The 23,293-nt window shown below is 42.1% G+C and overlaps 2 protein-coding genes across 2 annotated transcripts; one reads left to right on the top strand and one right to left on the bottom strand.

Moving 5' to 3' along the window:
• Positions 1–1,297: 1,297 nt before the first annotated feature.
• Positions 1,298–8,699, bottom strand: CLRN2 (clarin 2). Its single transcript, XM_076335999.1, has 3 exons — positions 8,151–8,699; positions 3,037–3,216; positions 1,298–2,599 (listed from the first exon to the last, which is right to left on the bottom strand). Exons 1-3 carry the CDS (start codon positions 8,401–8,403, stop codon positions 2,334–2,336), a joined length of 699 nt encoding a protein of 232 aa, XP_076192114.1. The 5' UTR covers positions 8,404–8,699; the 3' UTR covers positions 1,298–2,333.
• Positions 8,700–9,643: 944 nt separating this feature from the next.
• Positions 9,644–20,354, top strand: QDPR (quinoid dihydropteridine reductase). Its single transcript, XM_076335997.1, has 7 exons — positions 9,644–9,782; positions 9,966–10,058; positions 11,459–11,555; positions 13,220–13,360; positions 15,750–15,858; positions 17,387–17,470; positions 19,460–20,354. Exons 1-7 carry the CDS (start codon positions 9,696–9,698, stop codon positions 19,563–19,565), a joined length of 717 nt encoding a protein of 238 aa, XP_076192112.1. The 5' UTR covers positions 9,644–9,695; the 3' UTR covers positions 19,566–20,354.
• Positions 20,355–23,293: the final 2,939 nt, after the last annotated feature.

Genomic DNA, 23,293 nt, shown 5'->3' with positions numbered 1-23,293 from the left:
CAAATGACAAATATTTCATTTTCTACTTATGTAATTGTACTGCAGTTTAAGGTCTTCTATTTCAGAGCCACTCAGAATTTTCTGGGAGGTGAAGGTGGTGGTACCACAGAGGCCTCTGTGGACAGTTTTCTGGACAGTACTGTGCTGTTACCATCTAAGGCACCTTTATTGCTGCCTCTCCACGTACTGGGTATCGTACCACCTTCCTGGAGTCGTGGCCCAGGGTAGAGACTGAGTAAAAGCACCAGTAGAATTAGAAGAACAGTGAAGTAAGTGGGTGGTATAAATTAGGAATCACTTTTTCTGCCTTATTGGGTCTCCTTTATGCTAAAATTGTAAAAGTGCTCTAGACTCATCAAAACTTTCCAGCTGTCTCTTAAATTTTTATGGGACTTTTAGAAAAAAAAAAAAATTTGGCTAACACTGTCTTGAAGAAGACAGATTATTCGGGCCTATTGCAGAAGCACCCTCATAAACTTCTGCTTCACTCATAATCCTGCTAAACTTGTAGGGCCAAAACCAGAGATGGTACAGGCTACAGTAACAAACACTGCTCATTACATCTGTAGGATGACTTTGGCTAATAACATTTCCTCTGAAACTAGGCCACTGACTGCCGAATGTCTGCTGGTCTTGCTGCATATGTGCTGAAAAGGACATAAATAATTTTCATTTCTTGCCTCACACAGAGCTTGCCCATACGCTGCTGAAGCATTTAGTGAACACAGTGATTTGAGTCTGCTGTGTAAATTAAGAGTACTTTGAATAGAGTTTTACAACAGCAAAACTGATTTTATAAGTATACCAAATGAAAGTAGAATTTACTCCACAAAACACCTGTTTTTCATTGGTCTTTAGATGAAAATGAAGTAAAAAGAGCATGGAAAATTATTTGGGCCAAAGATATTAAACTCATAGGCTTAAGCTGAGTTATAATTCCTTATTTAAATATCTAAATGAGTGGCCTAATCAGCAAACATGTTGAATATCAGCTTATTCTAGCAACTTTCTTTACTGAGTGTTCTGCACACTTCAGTGATAAAACTAGTGATTTGGGTACATAAAATACGGTTTTAGGCACTTCTGAAAATACTTGACCCTTACAATACTATTTTTGTGAAGAGGTCTTTTAAAATAAAAAATAAGGAATTTTTGTATATCCTGACATGTTCTTAAAACACTTTTAATTCCTTTTCTAAAACAGTTACTGTTTTTTTCAAAGAGCTTTTCACAAGAATAGAGTTACACAACCTAGTGGTATGGTGAAGAGTAACTGCAAAATAATTTCTTTAATTTAGATGATAACTTCTTTCATTCATTTCAAGTCATTCTTCAGTTACGTGTAGGTTCTATTGCTAAAAGATTAGTATGTGTTCACTGTAGTAGTCAAATTCTAAAAATGACATGCTTAATGGCATATTCTTTTCTCTGAAACATTCATTACTCGTGACCCAAGAACTGGTTGAATGCCTGTCAAAATTATGGTACTTCCCAACAAAGTAACTTTTCCATCCATTTAACCATTTTTATTAATTTTAATACTGTTTCATCATGCATCACTTTTACTTGATTTCAGATAGACAAAAGAATTGACAGAGTTCTGAAGCCAATTAATCTGGCAGATTATTATTTTCCAGGTTATCTAAAAGCACTATTACTTAGATTCTGTTTACTTTACTTCCAGAAGCTGCAATGAAACCTTCATCTTGCAGCTAATGATTTTTTTTCATAGTCTACTAGCATCCCATAAACTTTACTTTTCTCACTTCTTTACTTTGTGGGGTTTGATAATTTCTGTTTTAAAAACATTTCACGCATACTTAGCCTGTACTTCCCCTTAACTTTAGCCTCACAGATGATGAAGTTTCCTTTTTCAATGCAGTATAACATCATCAAACATATCTTATATGGCCCTCTCAACATTTTGCAGATAATTCTGTGAAGGTAATTGGCAAACATCCATTCTTTCTGTTTTGAAATAACCTTATATTATCAAAGATTTGTGATACGCATATTTTCTTTCTAAACAAAGAAAACACTTGGTTTCGATGAAATCATATTTCACCTTAGTTTTCTAAAATATCTCAAAGTGCCAATTTTCTAAAAACTGCAAACAGCATATATTCACTGCAGATATTGGTCAGTTTTGAGAATAACGATATTTGTAGCATTTGTTTTTCCACTTTCCCACACATGTTAATTGCTGGTATTGTAGACCGACATCTTTACTCATGTTTATACCAAAATCATCCATCCAAATCAAAAGCTGAAGAGCCAAGAAGCTGTTTCTATCATGACAGTTCACTTGACCAAAGTATTTTTGTGTGGATTTATTAGTACATGATATCTTCTGCTGTAACGTTTGCTTCTTCTGTTTTAGTCTTAATTTTAGGGAAATGAATCCCACTAATGGCTATTAGCAGCAAATTTACTGCATGTGCTGTGGCACTTGCCACACAAAGCCAAAAACAGTCTTCAAACCGTTCTTCTAAGATAACGAACTGAAAGACATTTTCCCGAAAATTGGCAATTCTTTCTGTGTGGTGATGAAGTTTCACAGCAGCCATAAAGCTGGTGACTGCAAGTACTATAAATCCACCTGCAACAAAATGAAAGAAGTATTCACCGTTGTTGTCAAAACAAGGCAGACATCTTGGTTGTGCTTCAGAAGGCTTATTGAATACAACAGTGAGCATTATACAGAGTAGGGATAGACTTAGGCATGGCTTAAACACCTTCAAAATGCTTGGTCTTTGCTGTATGGCCAAAGATCATACCAGTGTTTGTAATAAAGTCTTTTTATCAGTGATAAAAAGCCTAAAGACTGGCATTCATAGCTCCTGTAAAAAGTTGACTAGACACAATAAGCCGAGATGCCACCTGACAGTTCTGTTTTGATAGATGAGAATTCACTGCTAACTTCATTTTATTCACAAGTATTTAAGTCGAGGAGATAATTAGTAAGGGAAGAGAAGGAACTTTTAACATTTTAACATACGAATGTGACTGGTGAAAAATACTGGTAAATGATTTTACCTGCAAGGAAGTTCCAAAGGCATACTCCCGCTGGACCTTTAATAGCCCGGTAAGGAACTTTTATTGCATTAAGAATGCAGAATCCAAAACTGACCAGAGAAAAGAAAATGGCCACGCAGAGGAACATTATAATCATCACGTGCAGGCCTGTATTCAGCTTTTTCACCATGTGTGGGAAAACTGGCAAGAAAAAAAAAAATCTATTCAGTGTCTATTTTTTTCTTGACAACAGTAAATATCACACTGTGCTGGTGCTACAAACTTAAATTATACTTAATCAAGACTATTTTTTACACAGGTGAACAATTCAGGTCGTTACACACATCTTAGTTCATGATGCTTTATTTGTCACTATGTCAGACAAACCAGGGATATTCTACTACCGGAATAATCCTCTACACAGGGTCTGTGAATAAGGATTCAGACTTAAGTCCTGTTTTATTTATCTAGTTGTGTTAATGTCTTTATCTCTGCTGCTGCATCGTCTGCTGCATTCTTTACTGTCTCTTTTTCACCTCTGCTCTCCATCCCAAACTCCTTTTTTTGAGCTTACCATTCCTGTTCTGTGCTCTTCATCTCATCCCTTTGAAGTCTGATAGTCCCAGCTTCCTTGTCCAGCCCCTTGCTGCCTAAAATAGTATCACTCCTTTCTGTGTTTATTTTCTCATGTTATTCTTCTTTCTGTCTCTGCCTCTCTTTAATACTGGCTCCAGTGAGATCTACTCTGATTTCATACTTCCTAATCCCACAGGTCTCCACTTTCAGATTCCCTTCTTGGTTTCTCATCTAATGTTTATGCCCCCTTTATGCTCTTCTGGGTATCCGGTAGCATTTTAGTTACATCTGTAAGGAAGCCTGTAAAGTGTTGCAGTCAGGTGGGCTTTAGGTGAAGTGCTCCCATGTTTTGCTATAGGCATGAGCTCTTCCTCAGCAGCTTGTCACTCGCCTGTCTCTAAAGAACGGTAACTCTCTTGTTTTTGTCTTCACAGCCAGAGTTACTCTGTTGGAGGGCCAAACTGGCCAGCAGCAGGGAAGTGTGGAGCGCCTGAGTACTCAATTTATCCTGCAGCCCTTTAGTAACAGAATCAGAAGAAATGTGAGTAGGGAATTGTAGGTGACATGCTGACTAACAGGAAAGAAAGAAGCTGATCGAGAAGAACCCTTCATGTAGCGTAGCACTGCACACTCATACGTGTTTTGAAGAACTAACTGTCTAATTACTGAAAAGTTACTAAAAAGAAGGTACATTATATTATAAACAAATAAATAGGTTGCTTCCTATGCTGCATAACTGAAAAAAAAATCCAAACAAGCCACAGAAAAAGTAGACAGCAATAATTGGTAGATGTCACAGTGAATATCAGGCGTACAATTTGATCATCATGACGTGACAGAATTCTAGTAGATGATGTAGAAAACTTCATACTGTACACATTCCATACAAAAATTCATGATTCAACAGTTCTACCTTTTCAGTAGCTCATTCTGGGGTTGTAGTTGGGTCTGGTACACATGGGAGCTACAGAAGAGACTCCAACAACAAGAAGGGAAGAGGGAAGTAAATGAGAACTAGAAGTATATAAGGGAAACAGGAAGCCAGAAACTAGCTTGCTTTCTTAACTGGCTGAAGGGCAGGGCTCAAAGCGTTGTAGTGAATGGGGCTACACGGGGCTGGCAACCAGTCACCGGTGGTGTTCCTCAGGGCTCAATTCAAGGGCCAGTTCTGTTCAATACATCTATCAACGATCTGGATGCAGGAGTTGAATGCACCATTAGCAAGTTTGCTGATGATGCCAAACTGGGAGGTGCTGTTGACTCTCTTGAGGGACAAGAGGCCTTGCAGAGGGATCTAGATAGATTGGAGCATTGGACAATCATTAATAGCATGAAATTTAACAAGTCCAAATGCCAGATTCTGCACCTAGTAACGCCGGGCACAAGTATAAATGGGGAGAGGAGTGGCCAGAGAGCAGCCCTGCAGAAAGGGATCTGGGGGTGCTGGTCGACAGCAGGCTCAATACGAGTCAGCAGTGTGCCCTGGCAGCCAAGAGGGCAAACCGCATCCTGGGGTGCATCAAACACAGTATAACCAGCCGCTCAAAAGAGGTGATTGTCCCGCTGTATTTAGCGTTGCTGCGATGTCAACTCGAGTACTGTGTGCAGTTCTGGGCCCCACAATTTAGGAAGGATGTTCAGGTAGCTGAATGTGTCCAGAGGAGGGCACCAAAGCTGGTGAAAGGGCTGGAAGGAATGTCCTATGAGGAGCGGCTAAGGACTCTGGGCTTGTCTACTTTGGAGGAAAGGAGGCTGAGGGGCGACCTCAGTGCTCTCTACAGCTTCCTGAGGAAGGGAAGTGGAGAGGGAGGCGCTGATCTCTTCTCCCTGGGATCCAGTGATAGGACGCGTGGGAATGGTTCAAAGTTGCACCAGGGGAGGTTTAGACTGGACTTTAGGAAGCATTTCTTTACCAAGAGGGTGGTCAAACACTGGAACAGGTTTCCTAGAGAGGTGGTCAGTGCCCCAAGCCTGTCAATTTTTAAGAGGCATTTGGACAATGTCCTTAACAATATGCTTTAACTTTTGCTCAGCCCTGAAGTGGTCAGGCAGTTGGACTAGATGACTTGTAGGTCCCTTGCAACTGAAATAGTCTATTCTAAAATAACTGGCAGTGTAACACAAGGCACACGGAATTTAGCTTTCTTACAAACCAGCAGAGTTTTTAGGGTGGTTATAAGGATTCTCTTGCCTCTTTTCTGAGGCTCTCAGCCAAGTCCCAAAGGCATGACCAGTGACCCTGGCTTAGTACGCAGAAATAAAAATCCTCAGGAAGGATATTGCCAGGGAGGCTCCTGACACATTCCAGCTGTTTGCTATGCACAGGCAAAATGCCTGGCTTCCCCAGCTCGTTCTCGGGGCTTGATGCAATTGTCAAAACATAAGCATCTTATGCCAATTTAGATGCCTTAGGACTACCATAACAACCACATGGGTCCAACATACATGCCACCCTATGTATGGGACACCTCCAGAAGCAGCAGCTGGAGGCCAGATGATACACCTTGAGGAGTCTAAAATGGCACTGGACACCTATTATGGCAATTGAATCATGCCGTCACTGTCCCACTTAAAAGAGAGTGTGCCAGCTGCAAGCCTACTCTAGACAATGTTAACGCAGTGAAAGGCGATGTACTAATAACCGTATATTATTGCGATTCAGTATTCCAGAGTGTCAGAGCTACCGCCCTACTGCAGCGTATGAGGTGCTAGCTTTCAGTCTTGCTCTGTGCTGCCTGTGCAGTCCATTTATGCTAACACAATCCCCAAGAAAAGTCTCCCATGTAAGTTAAGAATGCTTGGAGGTTAAGGGGGACATTCAAAGTAAAAAAAGTCGTCAGACCCAGAACCCCCAGAAGTCCTGCTGACCGTTGTGCAAAAGTATTTAACAGCTTTGTATACTATCATGATACCATTTTGAAACCAATATTGTGAAAGTATCAAACCTGATAGAGCTATTAAAATATTTAAAAGGGAAAATCTCTGGGATAGTTGTTTACCTAAATGCACGGTTGTGCCCACTGCACTTAATGACCCAATTTTACAGTTCTAACAGGGAGAATTCTTACTAGCTTCCATGAGAGCTTTGTTTGTCTAAGGACTATAGGATCGTGTCCTCCAAATGTGTATCGATGCAGTCTGGAGTGATGGTAGAACATTGGGCCTTCATCTCAGGTTACACAGTAATTAATCAGAAAGTTTATTAAAGAGTCCAGAAAGTTGTACAGAGATTTAAAGAGGATTGGCTACTTTTTTCCTCATTCTCTCTGGCAGGATTGGGTGAAAGAACTGGGACTGTATTTCTGAATGCCCTGAAGAGAAGCAGAGCAGAGCTGGAAGAGCTTTGACCTGATGGCCTGTCTGCCAGCCATTCAAACTCTCTAGACAAAGCATTTGAGCATGACTGCTATGTCCATGTCATGAAGTTGCAGCTGCAATCTGAGATTGGGCAAGACTTAGTTATTGTAAAAGTGACTAGTCCAAATTAATCACGGCTTAACAACCGGTCATGCTGATCTAAGGTGAGGTCACTCTGGTTCTCTTCTCTACTCCCTCCGAACTCCCACAGTCCTGCCTTCGAGTTTCTACAGCGGTGCTTGTGCAGTTGTGTAGTCAGCCATGATCCTATGGGAAACGAATTTATTTTTTTTGTAGGTTAATTTTTTGGCCAGCTTAACTTCCTGAACTACCTCACCACAACAACTACCAGAGCTATTGCAAAGGATGGGGCAGGACAGCATTACTGTGGGCCAGGGAGAGGGTGAAACTGCGGCAGCTTCAACTCATGTTGGTTTAAGTTGCAGTGGATCTGCACACTGAACTAAAAATCTTCAATGCAAAATATCATTTTCACTACAGCACAGGATGTGTGAAAACTGGAAATAATCCAAAGTACAGATCAACGTCTGAGTGCTTTTGAGACCTCAAGAAAATCTTTTAAGTTAAAAGGAATACATTTGTAAGAGTTTCTACATCTTTTAAGACTTCAGCAATTTTTTCCTCTCCAAAGTTACCAGAAAAGAAGGTAAAAATTTCTTCAACATGTTAGTAAAGTTAGGAGTATCTGCTATGGCAGACATCTGCATTTGGACAGCTGGAGAAATACAGAAATGTGGCCAGCTAAAATCTCTACTTCTTAAAGGAAAAAAAAAAGTGAGGAGTTCAACAGAGAAGGCAAGGACAGAGGCTCAGAGAGATTGCAGAGCAACACTTGGCATAGGAAAGAGTCACTCAAGGGGAAAGTATGATTTACAGGGTCATCTCCAAATGACTTTCACTCCCTTCACAAGACTAAAAGGAAACCCTCAGTCTAGCCCTAGGGTTTTTTTTTCCACATCCTGATTCCAGGATTACAGAACATAACTGGAAGAAAAAAGCTAGCCTGAAATGATAGAGGTTTTACATTCACACAGATACCAAACCATAAAGAGCACGTCAGCCACAAATACAAATTTAATAATAAGCATTTGCATTGTATAAGTTCTGTAAACAAAAAGAATAGAGCGCGTTTAAAGTTGAACTAGACATTAGACTAAAGGTTCAACCAAAATGGTACTTACTTGTGAATTTGGAACGCCGCCCACCCAACCCACACTGGCGTATTTTGCCGCCCTGAAAGAGTCCGTAGTAAATTTCTCCAATGAACTTAACCAGTTCTGGATCTGTGGCATTGACCAAATCAGCTCCTGTTTTGCAAAGGATCTTTCCAGTCGTCCACTTTGGGGTCCCCATTGAAACAACAATCAAGAGAAAAGACACAAAACTTACTAGAGAAGCCAAGGCAAATAAAGTCTTTTTAAAACAGCCAGGCATCCTAGTGGTTTCGAGGAATCATCTCCAAGTCCTCTCTGCAGCAGTCAGGCACGTTTCCCATTTTTTCTCATGCTCTGAAATCTACAAATGAATAGCAGGCATTTCAAAATACATCTCGTATTTTGAAGCTCCAGAGATTAATCTGTACAGTTAAAAATCAAGTCCAAAAATCTATTTTGCTGCGACAACATCCTGAAATGGTTGCAAGTAACAGCTTCATTACACTGTAGTGCGGTGATGCTTGTTTCTGCAGAAAGTAATCCTATATCTATTGCCTGACTAATGTTTCATCAGAGGTTTAATTGTCCTGCTCAAATGACATCAAGTTCCTTACTGTAACAGCATGGGAAGAAAATAAGGACCAGAATCCATTTTTTTAGTTTATTAAAAATGTGGGTAGATAGCTGTGTGCAAGGGACAAAGCATTGAAAACACGTAATTTGGGATCAGGATTCTGCTGGCGTCTCAGCCGTGTTGAGCTTCCTTCTCTCGGCGCTTACTCCCACCCTACCTCTAAATGTCACTGCTGTCAGAGCTACCAGGACTGTCCTTACGCCTCAGAGCCGGCCCTTCCATCTCTAAGCCTGTTAACTAATGATGTTTCAGGATGCCGAGGTTTCACGTATGAATCTTCTGAATTAAAACGGGACGCACACCGCTCCTTGCAGCCCGGGGAGGCCCGGCCGTACCTGCCGTCCCAGCGGTGGAGCCCAGCTGCTCCGGGGCTGAAGCAGGCGGCGTAATTCAAGCCACAGGTGCGACCCAGGAGTGCTAAAGAAAACCGGCCGTAATTGCGCTTCTACGGTTACTGCTACTCAAGACCTGCAGGGACCTGTATAACCACTAATTAATTAATCCTGGCAGTATTCCTGGCGGGCAGGTCGCACAGTCCGCCGCTGGAGCTCAGGGCCGGTGGGGAGGGGAGCCGCCCAGCACCGGCGCGCCGTCGCCGGCTTTCTCGCCGAGCCAGGCCCAGGCGCTGAGGGCCCGTGGGAGCCGCGGGTGGGGGACTGCCTGAGGTAAAAGTCTGGCGGCGGCGGTGGCGCCTGAGCCCTCGGGGGCAGGCGGGTAAACTGGGGCTCGGCCGAGGCACCAGTGTTTCTCCTCCTCCTCCTCCTGCTCTGGCACGGCCCCGGGGAAGGCGGCAGCAGGACCCGCCCCCCCCGCCACCCACGGCCGGGCGCTGCCGCCTGTCGCCCGCCCCTCGCAGCGGGCAGCCCGCATGCGCAGGCGGGGCCGGCCGGGCGGCGAGGCCAGAGCAGGAGCTAGGCCGGTGCGGGCAGGCAGCGAGCATGGCCGCGGCGGGCAGGGTGCTGGTGTACGGGGGCAGAGGGGCGCTGGGGTCCCAGTGCGTGCGGTACTTCAAGTCCAGGAACTGGGTAAGCACCGGGCCGGGCCGGGGTGTGGCGAGGCGGGGAGCCCCGCCGAGGGGCGCGCTGCTGCCCTGCCGGGACGGCGCCCCGAGGGGGGGGCCAGCCGCCGGGAGAGCGCCCGAGCCGCGGGGCAGCGTCAGGCGTTTCGGAGAGCGGGCCGCTAACGCGCCGTTCCTCTCGCCACGGCAGTGGGTGGCCAGCATCGACCTGGCGGAGAACGAGGACGCCAGTGCCAGCGTGGTAGTGGGGGCGACCGACTCCTTCCCCGAGCAGGCCGAGCAGGTGGGTCAGCGTCGGGGTGCGGGGCGGCCGTCGCCCGGGAGGCCTGAGGCGGCCCTCTGCGGGCGAGGCTGTGGAAGTGATGCATCCAGCCACTCTCCCTCCGTGTTTCCCTCCGTCGCCCGCTGCCCGCTGCTTGTAGCAGCAGTGAGGAAGGCGGCTGTGGGGATGGATCCGGTTTCAGGCAAGAGGCCGCCGCTGCGGGGTAAGGAGCCCGGCCGGCGGCGGCCCTGCCGCCGTACTGTGAACCCGAAGATCCTAGCTTTTGCTCGTCGCTTCTTTTTATTTTTTTGTAACTTCCTTTTAACGGCATGCATGCATGAATATGCAGAAAGAGCTTGATCTGGGATTTTGGAGGTTCAGCGCATAAGGCAGTTTTGCATTATTTTTCTCTTGGTGACTTGAAAAGTCGTGGACTGAGCGTAATGAGGATGGATTAGGACATCTTAAAATGCAACATGTCTTTCTAATATCCTAACTCTTAAATGCGTTGTGTGTAGGTAGATGGTATACTCAAAGCATGCAAGCCCTAAGTCCCGATGGGACCCCTAGAGAATGCACTGGTTTCCACAAAGGTAAATATGGGAGATTCCAAGCTAGCCTAAAAACTGATTTGCTTTATTCTCAAGAGATAGGGTTTATTTCTTTAATTTTAACTTTTGAAGCTATTTCTCTTACTGATAAACTGAATCGCTAGCCAATATGTTTTCCTTATATCTACACAACTCTTAAGGCTTTTAAAGAGTAATACAGAATGTTTGCAACGTATTTTTCAGTGCTGAGCCTTTGTGAAAACCAGTGGATTTTTTTCTTTTGTTGAGAGATAGATTGTTTACTTTTCACTTGGGCAGAGAAAATTCATAGCCAACAAATTCATTACTAACTGTGAAGCCTTATATTTGAAAGAGAAAAAGATACTGGATATCTAAAAGTATACAAACTCAAATTTAGGGGCCAGGCTCGAACTGATGGTTGTGGTCTAGATAAAAGCAATAAGAAGGCTAATCTTTAGTTGTTCATTTCTTGCACTGTCATCAAAAGTTACACCAGTAGTCCTGGTCAGACCTGGAGTTTCATTTCCCATATTAAACAGCACCATACCCAGAGAAGAACCTGTCAAAAAGTAAGTCACAAATAAAAATTTCTGTGAATGATATAGGTAAGGGTTAGATCTTTCAGTCCTGCTCAAATCAGTTGTTTCCAGTGACATCACTCACTGTACGGTCTGACTTTCATCTATATTTTGTTTTGAGTTCATAGATCATAAATGTTAATTTTCTGCAGCTGTTTAAATTGCTATGTGTTGTGTTACTCGGCTACATAACTGGAAAAAAGTAACTTCAAGGCAGTCTTGTTACTTCATCAGTCCAGTGTTTTCAATATGTTTTTTCTATGTACTCAAGGTGACAACAGAGGTTGGAAAGCTTCTTGGTGAAGAAAAGGTGGATGCAATCTTGTGTGTAGCAGGAGGATGGGCTGGAGGCAGCGCCAAAGCTAAATGTAAGCCTTTGGTACATGCACGCTAGTGAACACATGAATGAAATCTGAGAAGAATCCTTAAAAATCATGGTAATAAAGATATTTGACATCATCTTTCATCCCGAGTCCAGAAGAAGAAACGAGGGTAAAAGTACAAAATAGCTCAGTCACAATGCTGCTTAGTGCTTCGCTGAATTTTTCCTGTCTGTTAAATTTGCATAGTGCTTAGTATTCTCAGTAATACTTTTTGGTGCACCAATTTTCATCGGCAAAATCTTGATGCACTTTATGAAGGAGTTCAGCATTATTATCTATGAACTAACTTTTGCCGAGGTTATCTGTGTGAGGCAAGTTACATAAGAAGTGGCTGGATAGAAACATCGATGTTGTCTCCTAATTCATTGCTTTATGCATAAAACCTCAGTTGCCTCCTGCAGCTCTCTGAGCTATTACTGTGCAATACAGTATTGGAAGGAGCTGTCTAATAACCTGAGATCATGCTACAGAAAAAAGCTTTTAAACGTGTAATATTCAGAATGACATTTTATACTTTACCTACTAATGTAGAGATACAAGAAAAAAACAGCCTTGATTTCTGTCTGGAGTAAATCTGGTAAAATATGTCCTTTTCTTCCCCCTTTCCAGTTTGGACATTACAGGCAATGATTTCTTTTTAGAGAGAGACAATATGGAAAGGCATACACACTTACACCACAGTTGTGTTATATTAGATTGTTATTAGTGTGCACCGTGTTTTAAATAGGGTAATTTATCATAACCATAACTGATAGTGGTGATGTTGGTAGGGTAGCAGGATATCTTGGGATAGGTGGTTGGCTTATGTCACAGAGTTACTTATGCTTAGTCCATCTTGTGTTATGGAAATGGTTCTTTCTGAATACTGAGATCTTTGACATGGCTAGTTATTGTTTTTCTTCTTTTCCCATGCAGATATTGGTAATAAAAAACAATTATGAGAGTTCAGATTTTGCTTTTATTTGAAGTTATTGGTGTACCTCCCTCGGTAGGCTGCCTTACCAGAGGTTGCACTCCAGTATGTAGGGGCACTGGAATGCACACTTAGTACAGTGCAGATGCATGCACCGTCAATATTCCATACCAGCGAACTACTGTCAAACGGTCAGATTGTTTCTTGGTTTATGAAGTAATCTGGTGATAAGAAATATCTTTTATTCAACTCCTTTTTCTCTTGGAGTCTTCTGTCTGCATACTAATGGAGCGTAGCTCTTTTGCAGCTGAGGAAGTTACGGAAAGAGAGAAATCATGCTACTACAAGGTGAGATGGGGCTAATGTGAGAGTTTTGAGATCCGTGACATAGATTGAAGCAAGCCCTACAGGAGTTTCAAGAACTTGGAAATCTTTAAACCATTAATGGAGAGCTAATGGAACTATCTTGTGTTTTGGGGTTTTTTTATTTATTTCTGGTAGTGAGAAAGCAGATAATTGCCTAGAATATATGCTGTAGAGCTGGGACTTGGAGCCCAAAGAGAAGGGAGATACAAAAGACATAAATTCATATTTTACCCAGTGTGAAAGTAGAAGATGGTAGAAAGCATGTTTTCATAGTGCTGTTGCATTCAGTGTGACAATAAGGAAATTAGAGTTAGAAGGCTTCTATCTTTTAGTTAATTTAATTTTAGTTAATTTCACTCTTCCTAATCAGCTTTATACAAAAACTGTGATCTGATGTGGAAGCAGAGCATTTGGACATCCACTATTTCCAGCCACCTAGCCACAAAACATCTCAAAGAAGGCGGCCTCTTGACTTTGACAGGAGCTCAAGCTGCTTTATCTGGAACTCCAGGTAAAATGCAATGTACGATAACTGCTGGGTCATCGGCAATTACAGCTATCTGTTAGTTTGAGCGTTCTTGTTTGTGAAGCAACGGTTTCACTCCCCAATTTCTTGACATTTAGTACAAATGGAAATTGCTGCTGAAACACTTAAGGAAAGTATAATTTTACAGGTAGTAACACTGAATCTCTTGAAGCTGGAGTACAAACAGATAGAATCAGTATTTAAATAATATTTGACATGCATTGGTGAAATGTACTTGGCTAATATATGATACAGTAAAAAAAAAGTTTGGAAAATAATGAAGAATAGAAGCATACAGCAAGCTGTAAGTACAGTGCTTAAATAAAGTTAAATCTCCTATTTGTGTCCTGAAAGGCAGAGTCCTTAATTGCCCAATTTTTCCATTGATGATGACTCGGCTGATTCTGTTAAATGTGCTTGTCCTGTTCATGTTCTGATTCCAGTCTGCCTTTGCTTCAGACATAGATAAGCTTGTTGACCTTCGGCTTTGCCCTCCACTAGCTATTTAATATGAACTTTATTGAGTTTTTTCATCTTGCTCCTCAGCATGTTGGTCTGCATGGAGGAAGAAATCTGGGAGCAATTTTAAATTTAAAAAAAAAAAGGTACCGACACACAAGCCCACAGGCAGGGCGAGGGAAGTTTTTGAGACAAATACTCTTATTTCCCAATCTTTTATTAGTGTAACTTCAGCAATATTTTGAGACACAGATACTAAAATTTTAAAACTTACTATAAAATTTATGAATATTCCTGAAAACTGTGTCTAAAACTGTTCAGGAAAAATATGCTGTATTTTCTAGTTAATGATTTATCTTCTATGTTTACAGCTGCATCTGGCATAGTCCGAAGATAAAAGGCTTATTTTAGGAGAATAAGCAGATGAATAATTTACTGTGTACTATTGACTGACCATATACAAATGAAAAAATGTGAACTCTGGCAAACTTTCATGTTTTTTGTTTGGGTGGTTTTGGGAGGTAGGGACCACAACACAGGAATCGGTGATTTGCTTTCATGTTTTGAACTAGCTGGTTTCAATGAGTCTGGATTTTTCTGAAAAACCCAGCAGTGCTTTGGGCAAACACATGTAACTTATTAACATCAGGAAGAATTGGGAAAGAGTTGTTACTCAACTCTTGTAAATATGACTTGTTGGGCTTGTTACTACCAGCCATTATGGAAGGAACCATCTTGTTTGCTGTTAGTGTGATTTTTCTTCTCCTATGTGAAAATGTTGACTCACGTAATGCAAATTGAAGAATACTGAGAATTATATAAACAGTTACAGAAGCAGTCTGACAGCGATGGCTAAGAAATGTAGATGCATGAAAAGGTTTAAGAAGACTTGGAATGTTTGGTGTAGACGAGCCAAGAGGGGAATACGATAGAGATACAAATACTTTTTATTGTAACAAGTTAGCTACTGCTGCCCATGATTCCTCCTAATAAAACTGGGTGTTATACAATATGACTAATTGAATATAATGGAAACATTTCTGCAATGCAAAATTACCTTTTTAACTTTGATACAAAATACTTCCTCAGGAACATTGGAAAGGGGTTGTGTAGTTACCTAGATGGGTAGAAAGGCATCCAGTTGTAGTAGACAAAATACATTTATTTTTTCTTATATCTGTGTCTAGGCTGCTTGACAGATGCATGCCATGAGACATCTCAGACCTATAGCACCCTGATTGTCCAGATCTTGTACCTGACCATGAGAGCCTTATGCTCTCATTTATGTTGCTCTTAAACTGCTAAATACTGTCTGCCTAGAAAGCAGCAGTGTTTAGGAAGACGTTTGCTTTCCCTGCAGGTTGTCTAGTAACTTTCTACCACGAGGGTTTTTTTGTAGTTTTCTGCAAAGGGCCTGTCAGACTTGGGATGCTGACCAAGTGAATTACAGTTCTGGAGGGAAGCGAGCTGTGTCTGTTTGGGTCCAAACCTGCAAATAAATACCTTAGTCATGTGACTGAAATTAATGGATGATTGCCTTATTAATGTCTATGAGCATCTTCACAGTTACTCTATTAGATTTGTAAGGTTGGCCCTGTAGGTCCCATCCTTCAGGGTACATTTGGGTGCATTAACTAAACATACTTAACTTGGTAAGCTGCTTATTTCTGTAGTGCTGAGTAAACTGTGTTCTGTGATAGCTCCTGGATGTCTAGTAAGAGGTTTTTCTTTTTTTTTTTTCCTTTTTTCTTTTAATACGTATGTTTTGATATGTTTTAAAAGTCTGATTCTGTTCTGGCTGTGGTAAGTGGTCTTAAACTTAATACTCATCAAACAATCTGAGTTTCTGTCATACTACTGATGATATTGAGAGCTGTTTTGATTGTGCTCTAATTTGCCTGTTTTTAATTGTTAGGGATGATTGGCTATGGCATGGCCAAGGGAGCAGTGCATCAGCTTTGTCAGAGTTTAGCGGGTGCCAATAGTGGCTTGCCATCTGGTTCTGCTGCTGTTGCCGTTTTACCGTAAGTGGTTGCATAGTTGCCTCTGCCTGCGTTGTTTTATTTAATTACTGCTGTAACCTAGAGGCACATGGATATGCTTGCGATGTCATGTTCACAGTACCCAAACAGCTTCTTGGACCTACTTACAGTTTCACAGAGAAAGGAGGCATCTTGAATGTATGAACAAAATGATATGCGAGTCACCCTAAAAATGATTAAATTCTCTTCTTTTCTTTTCCTTTGCAAAACAGTAGTGGATGTTAGGATTAAAATTTGATTCACTTTTAAGCAGTTTAACTGTAGCCATGTGTTAATGTGTGATGATTCCCCCCCCCCCCCCCCCCCCCCAGTATAGACAGAACTTTGAAAATGAGATGAGCTGTTCAGCACAGTTTTAGACTTAGCTGTGTGATAATAATAAAGCAAAGGATTACTTGACAAGTTTTGACTTGGTTAAAAATACTTCTTCGCTTAGGGACATGGTTTAGTGGGCATGGTGGTGTTGGGTTGACAGTTGGACTCGATGATCTTAAAGGTCTTTTCTAACCTTAATGATTCTATGATTCTTCATAAGGTGCTGCATATCTATGCTTGATCACTAAAAGTAGATCACTTTGAGGATCTGTGAAAAGAAAAAGTTTAGCTTGTATTTGCCTGTCACAGCTCCTTTTTGGTGAGGAAAGCTAGTAAAAAGTGGATGGTCTAGTAGGTCTTCACTGTCTAAATTTATCAATTCTGCTGCAAAAATTAAGTGGTTTTTTTTTTTGCCAGGTCCATATCTAGTTCAGGACCCAGAACTAAAGAGTTCTGTATAGGGGTTTGGAACACTACCTGAATTCTCCCTGCTTTGTTTTTCTCATATACACACTCTTATGCGCACTTCTTCATGTCAGAGAGCAATGGCATTAAAAGTGTTTGGATAATTGACTCCACCTTCTACAGAGCTTTGCAGACAGGCAGATGCCAAGATCACTGGACTTTTGGGCGTTCTGCACTTGCATAGTTCTCATGCAAAACTCTGTTCTTGGGTGACTTTTTGAAAGAGTAATTATACCTTGGATTGTCAACAGCATCTCAGTGAGGGAGTTGTGAAAATTTCACCCCTTAATATCATTGTATGTGGCGTAAATATGTATCATCGAAGTCAAAACTTCCTATGCTTGTGTGCTTAATCTGTGCGCTTAATCTCTGCGTTTGCAGCTGGCATGAGGCTATTTGAAAGCATGGATGTAGCGCGTATGTGCTGTGCAGTACATGTGAACAAGCATATTACTGCCATTCCCTGTCTGCATGAGAGGGACTGGAAGGGAGCTGTGGGCTGAGTGATTGGGATGTCATTAGTGAGCCAGGAAGGTGAGGGGTTATAGGTTGGAGCCTTTGATATACATTGAAACTGATAGCTATATGCTGTTAACACATGTAGAGGGTGCAAGGGAAATCCATACCACGTGGTATAAAAGTCAAGCATGTTATGGCAATGAATAGAAGCAGGTGATGCTCATCAGAAACATGATGTATAAATAAAAGGCTTATCTTTTTTTAATCACAGGGTTACCTTAGATACACCAGCAAACAGGAAATCAATGCCTGACGCAGATTTCAGCTCCTGGACACCCTTAGAATTCATTGCTGAGTGAGTATCTGTGTGATAACTAAGCAGTTCCTCACTGTCCCTCTTGCTGCTGCATCTTATTGCATGTGCTTTCTAAATTGCTGTCTTGGATCGGGGTGGTTTTTTCCTTCCGTCATCCCCTCATTGCTTATGTATCTAAATCACATTGGGTTTATTGCACAGGCTTCTTAACTGGAGAAAATTAGCCCAACTCCATCAACTTCAGCATCTCTGCACCAGTTATTCTGACAAGGGAGATAGCCTTAAGCATTTGGAAGCCAGAGGAATCTCATAAAGCCTGTAGACAAATTAAATTGCAGACAGCAGATGTAGGAGACAGTAGTCTGGCTTAAAGGTAAACTGCAAATAGGCATATAAACTTTGGTGGGATTTTTTTTTTCTTTTAAACACTCTTTACTGCCCAGTCTATGGTGTGTTAGTTCACTTCTTAGCTGGCAAAATTCCTGCTGTTGTTTAGAAAAAATTTAGTCATGATTTTTTTGTTTTCCATCATCCACAAAGGCTTGTCCTGAATGATGTTGCAGAATGCTGAAACTTCAACTGTAGCTTATACAACAGCAGACTGAGATGATAAGGTGTACTGTTTCTCATTCCTTTCAGTTAGAGAAGGTGCAGCGTAAGTACTGCTTTCTGCGACGTGATGGGGAGTAGCAAAGGTTCTGCTGAGGTGAGCTGTCAAAAGGAAGAAAATAAGGACACAACTGTCTTGCCTCTTTGAGGGAAAACAAAGATGAATCTTCATTCACACATTGTAAAGGGCTTTACTCTTACACATATTTAAAGTCTTTTAGAACTGACACTGAAATTGCATTTACCTATTGCTAATTGTTCAGAGAGTAGTTGAGTTCTGACATTGGATTTCCTTTTTTGTGAATTTTTTTTAAGTTGGACGTCAGAGTGGGAAATGGTGTTTTGTTGTGAGAAGCCTGTGCAGCTGTTTGCTGTAGCTCTTTAAAAGGGCCCCATCAATTGAATTTAGTTGGCCTAAAAATGTTCAAAAAAAGATCTTTAATTTATTGTGCTCCAGAGACTGCTTAGCCAGATGTTGTGGTTTTACAAACTCATTCTTTTAACTTTGAAGTATTTTTTTCCTTACGGGAGAATTAGATTGATTGGTTTGTTTTGCTTCTTGGATTCTAATTCCCTAAACTTTAAATCCAGCTTTGAAAACTGAAAATCTCACTGGCTGTGGAAGAAAAACATCCAGTGTTGTTAAGTGTTGCGAACATCTGCATCTTGGGAAGGATGCAAGACATATATTTTCCTGTATGGCACTTGAATTTTGTGCCCTGGAAGTCGTTGCATCAGATAGCAGGACGTTCCAACATGGCAGTTGCTATGTCTACAGTATTGGAAGGGTTGATGGACCTGAAAAATATACTGCACTTTCTGTATTGTATTTTGAGTATGGAGTTTGTATTACATTTTGATAAGGAGTGTTCTGGTGTGCTGCTGAGAATGAGTGCATCTTACTCGGCACTATTTTGGATGTCTTAAGGCTTTCTGTGCTTCTGCCGAGAACAATTTCACAGTTAAATATCGAAGTGTTATAATGGCCTGTTGGCAGAATAATGGGTCTAGCAACTCTATTTTAGCCATAAATCTGTGTTTCTGATATATACGATAAAGGCAACTTAAGTAGCCTCTCCTTCCCCTTTTCAAAAATCTTTTTTAACTTGGAAAAAACTTGCCACTTTGGCTTGCCAGTTTGACATTTTAAGCTCCTGGCCTTTTCCTTTGAGATGTTCTGAAAATCCTGTGTGTGCGCTGTAGAGCCCAATGGATTGCTCTGGGCCTCTGCCCAGCTCTGAGGGTCTGAATCCAGTGATCGCATTGCTAGTTTACAACATACATAGAAATCACTAGAGACGGCAATAGGAAAAGAAGAAAAAATAATAGGCTTTATTTTATGCTTCCTGTCAATGTACCTGATAGTAGTATTTTTTTTTCCTCCTCCTCACCCTGTCTTATCCATTTATTTTAAAACAGAACCTTTTTTGACTGGGTAACAGGAAAGAATCGACCAAACTCAGGGAGTCTAATCCAGGTGATAACTACAGGAGGGAAGACTGAACTAGTTGCAGCACATCTTTGATGTCAGTCACTTAAGACGGTGGAACTTCAGCAAAGGAGAAGCTATAGAAAATCTGTCTGCCAGTATAATTTGGATGGTCTTCTGTATCCAGTTATTGTAGTTACGTCATTAATGGAACCAGATTTCAAGTAATATTTCTGTGCTGTCAGTTGTGAGCTATCAGCATTTGTTTACCAACAAGTATTGAGTATTTGTTTCTAAATGAAAGTTGCGGGCTTTAAAGTCTGTAGATGTCCTAATTCTGAGCATTATTTGTCGACTTACCTGTTTTCTCTGAAATGGGAATTGTGCTTAATTATGTCACGTAATCACATATATAATGGTTGGATTTTTTTTCTCTAGTGTAAGTGGAGAAAGTGTCAGTAAGTGTTTCTGGCAACTTATTGTGAATCTTTCAGTAGTCTATCTGTCTTTTTCTGTACGAGAATGTAACCCCGCCCTGCATATTATGTTGACTGTAATAATAGGAAATGTTACAGTCATAATGTCCTAGTCTTGTAACATTTTTCTTGTGAATGTTCCACTTGAGTTAATGGAACTGTATAGAGATTACTCACTTGAGAAGGAGTTCCTAATTTGCCTTACAGTTTATAAGCTGCTATTGGGCCTACAGTTGTAGGATAAAACAGTCGTTCTGCCAAATGATGAGTATGTCTTTGTGTTAGTCATGATGGTTCTTTGCTTTTTGAAAAAGCAAAGTGCTGTAAAGAAGTACTAGAAAGAGCATACACACATTTCTATTTGAATATGGAACTTTTTGTGCTAAATAAATGTGTATTGTTTTATGAACTGGGCTGTCTCCATCACTGTAATCCAAATATTTGGATAACACTTTAATCAATTTAACTGACTTGCAGTTCAGTTATGGCAAAGGACTTATTTTTTTACTTATTTCCTTCTGATCATGCTGTGTAAAACACATTTCTGTGGTAGAGGTGCAGAAGAGCTACTAGCCATGCTTAGAGGCAGGCCTTCGGCTGGAGCAAATGTTTTCTTTAATCCAGCTACTTTATGTGGAAATACAGTTTGGTTGCAGAGTGCCTATTCTGAGCATAGGCTTACATGGAATCAGTGCTGTCAGTTTTCTTGGAACATCTTGAAAACAATTGAACATGCAAAGTTATATGTACATTCTCTCTATGCGCTTTTGTGGTTTTTTTTTAATTAACTTCAGGGTTGTGTTGGGGAAGGATTTACTGCCACGAGTCGGGAAACCTTTCCCCTCTTCCCACTAGGAAAAGCTCACATGTGCCCATGTCACTTTTAACATGGTGATACGGCTGCAGGATTGCCTTCTTTCGTATGACTGTGCCTTTACTCGTTTTGTTCTGCTGGATGCGAAGGTGTAGAGGGGAATTTTTATGTCCTGTCAAGAACTGTCAATTCATGAAGCTGCTTTTGATTTTCAATGGAAGACTTGCAGCCATACTGTTTGACCAGCAATTTCTACAGGCTAAGAGTACAGACAGAAACTGCAAGGCGCTGATAAGGAATGAAACACTAAGGTGTCACTCGATTATTCTGGAAAAGGAAAGAGCTGTCATACTACAAGCTTACATGATTGGAAGGCTTCCCTTTGCCAAGCTAGCTGAATTTTCAAGTTGCTGTGTTGTCTTTTTGCAAACACCTATTGAATTGTGTCTCGGAAACTCTCTGAAGAGCAGATCAAACTCTTGAATGGTGAAGGGAGCACAGCTGGGATTCCAGATGTGCATTTCTACAGCTGTGTAAGAGCATAGGGCCAAGGACCTAGCAGGCTGTATGGCTCATGGATATTTTTACATAACTTGCTGCGGCTGAGGATAACAGCAAATGGGACTAAGACGAGCAGCGAATCTTGTATTTGCTAAGGGCTACAGGAGCTTTTCAGGCATCCTTTATAGATTATGCACACATACCTGGACCTTAATGTTAATAACCTGGTGAAAAAGGCAAATGGCTGGTCATTGGTCGTGTGGAATTAAGTGGAAGGTTGTGACTAACCAACCCTGAGAATCAGTCAGTCAGGGCGCCTGTCACAGACCTGCCCTCCAGAGATGCAGCTCTGGAGGTCAGAGCAGGCCTGGAGCGGGGTCAGGCAGGGCAGTGCCAGCACGCATGCGACCCCACGCACCAGGTGGTAGCTAGGGGAGCAGCGGCACAGCTGCCCTGCAGGATTGGGCAGGCAGAGATGGGCACAGCCCCCGTTGCTCTTTGCGCAGCCGTTCGTGCCTTCCCGCGAGAACGGGCTGTAAATCCTCATGGCTACCAACTCCTGCTCCATCGGGAACGACCAGCTCTTGGCCCGCTCCAGCCGGCTGTGCCAGATCTTGCTGGAGCCGTTGGTTGAGGTTGTGCTCCAGAGCAGAAAGCCTTCTCCGATGGTGAAGAGCGAGAGGCCGTGCAGTCCTTCCTGTACCACCTGGAAGCAGGATCCGTCCAGCTCGATGCTGCTGATGGTGCCTCTCTCACAGTCTGCCCAGTACAGTTGGGTGCCAGCACCCCCGAAGGCAAGGCCAGTGGGAGCCCGGGCTCTCCTCCAGACCGCTCTGCGGCTGGTGCCGTCCATGGCTGCACACTCTAGGCCGTGGGGCTGCCTGTGTCGCTTGAGCAGCGTGGTCCTGTTCTTGCCGCTGGCCTTGTCTACCTGCTGCACAGACCATGCCTTCCTCTCTGACCAGTAGAATATACAGGAGGAAAGAAGGAAACCAGTTTTAAATTTTGGTAGAGAACAAAATGTCACAAGAAGACAATGAGGTGCGATCCATGCATTTCAGAAGCTAGGCTGATTCCTCCTTCTTCACTAGAAAGACCTGATGGTCCTGGTAGGAAAACCTGAGGCAAATCTGTGGTTCTGACCTACATGCTTCAGGTATGCTCTGCCAGTGTCAACTAGAGCTAGGGCCTCAAAAACGGGGGAGGTGTCCACGCTATGCGAAGGAGAGGGTCACTAAGCTCGTGGAGACCTAACCTGGCTAGTTGTCTCCCTCCATGTCATTGCATGAATGCGCCAGTGCAGGTCTAGAAGCAGAACAGCTGTGTTAGGATTGTGCTGAACATGAAGCAGTGCCACCAGTCCCTCTGTGCCGCTGTACGTGTGCAGCTCTGGCTCCAGTGCCGGTTCAACACCTCACAGGAGTCTGCTGTGCGTATCCTGACTGCTGCTCTCACCCAGCTAATTAAATGAAAGGCTACGGTTATTGTAAGACAGAGTAGCTGTACAAACGCATGAGATGGAAGAAATCCATGTTGAATGGAGCGTGAATGTAGTAACAGGAACATTGTCCTCAACTGAGCTTTCCTTCTTCCACTCTTGCTTGAAGGCGGAAGAACGGTAGAAAATGAGCAATTTCTCTGTTCCATAAAAGGTGTCTACCTCAGTGTCCTCATTCAACTTGTACTGGTGCCTACTGGATAAGAAGCGGTAATACAGCTATTGGAAAAAATAATATATTGACTGTAGCAATGTTAAGAGTGGTGAAATATGCTGACTGTGAAACAGTGAATAGTGTTAAAACAATTGTAAATGGAAGTCTGTTGACTGGATTATTAACTTTTATTAGTTGCAGGTATGAGTGGAAAGAGATGAAAATGGTGTTATTGAAGCTTGAGAGTGAGAACGAAGGTGTTGGCAAGTGTATGTCAAGCTTGCTGCTAGAGGTGAGAGATTTAACCTGGGGAGTTTGATGGAAAAGGGGCTTTATGTGACCAGTTTCATCCTGTGTCTCTACAAACTTTATTCCAGTTAC

Source organism: Aptenodytes patagonicus, chromosome 4, assembly GCF_965638725.1.
Source record: "Aptenodytes patagonicus chromosome 4, bAptPat1.pri.cur, whole genome shotgun sequence".
Taxonomy (NCBI): Eukaryota; Metazoa; Chordata; class Aves; order Sphenisciformes; family Spheniscidae; genus Aptenodytes; species Aptenodytes patagonicus.
This window is presented reverse-complemented; position numbering and strand designations above follow the sequence as displayed.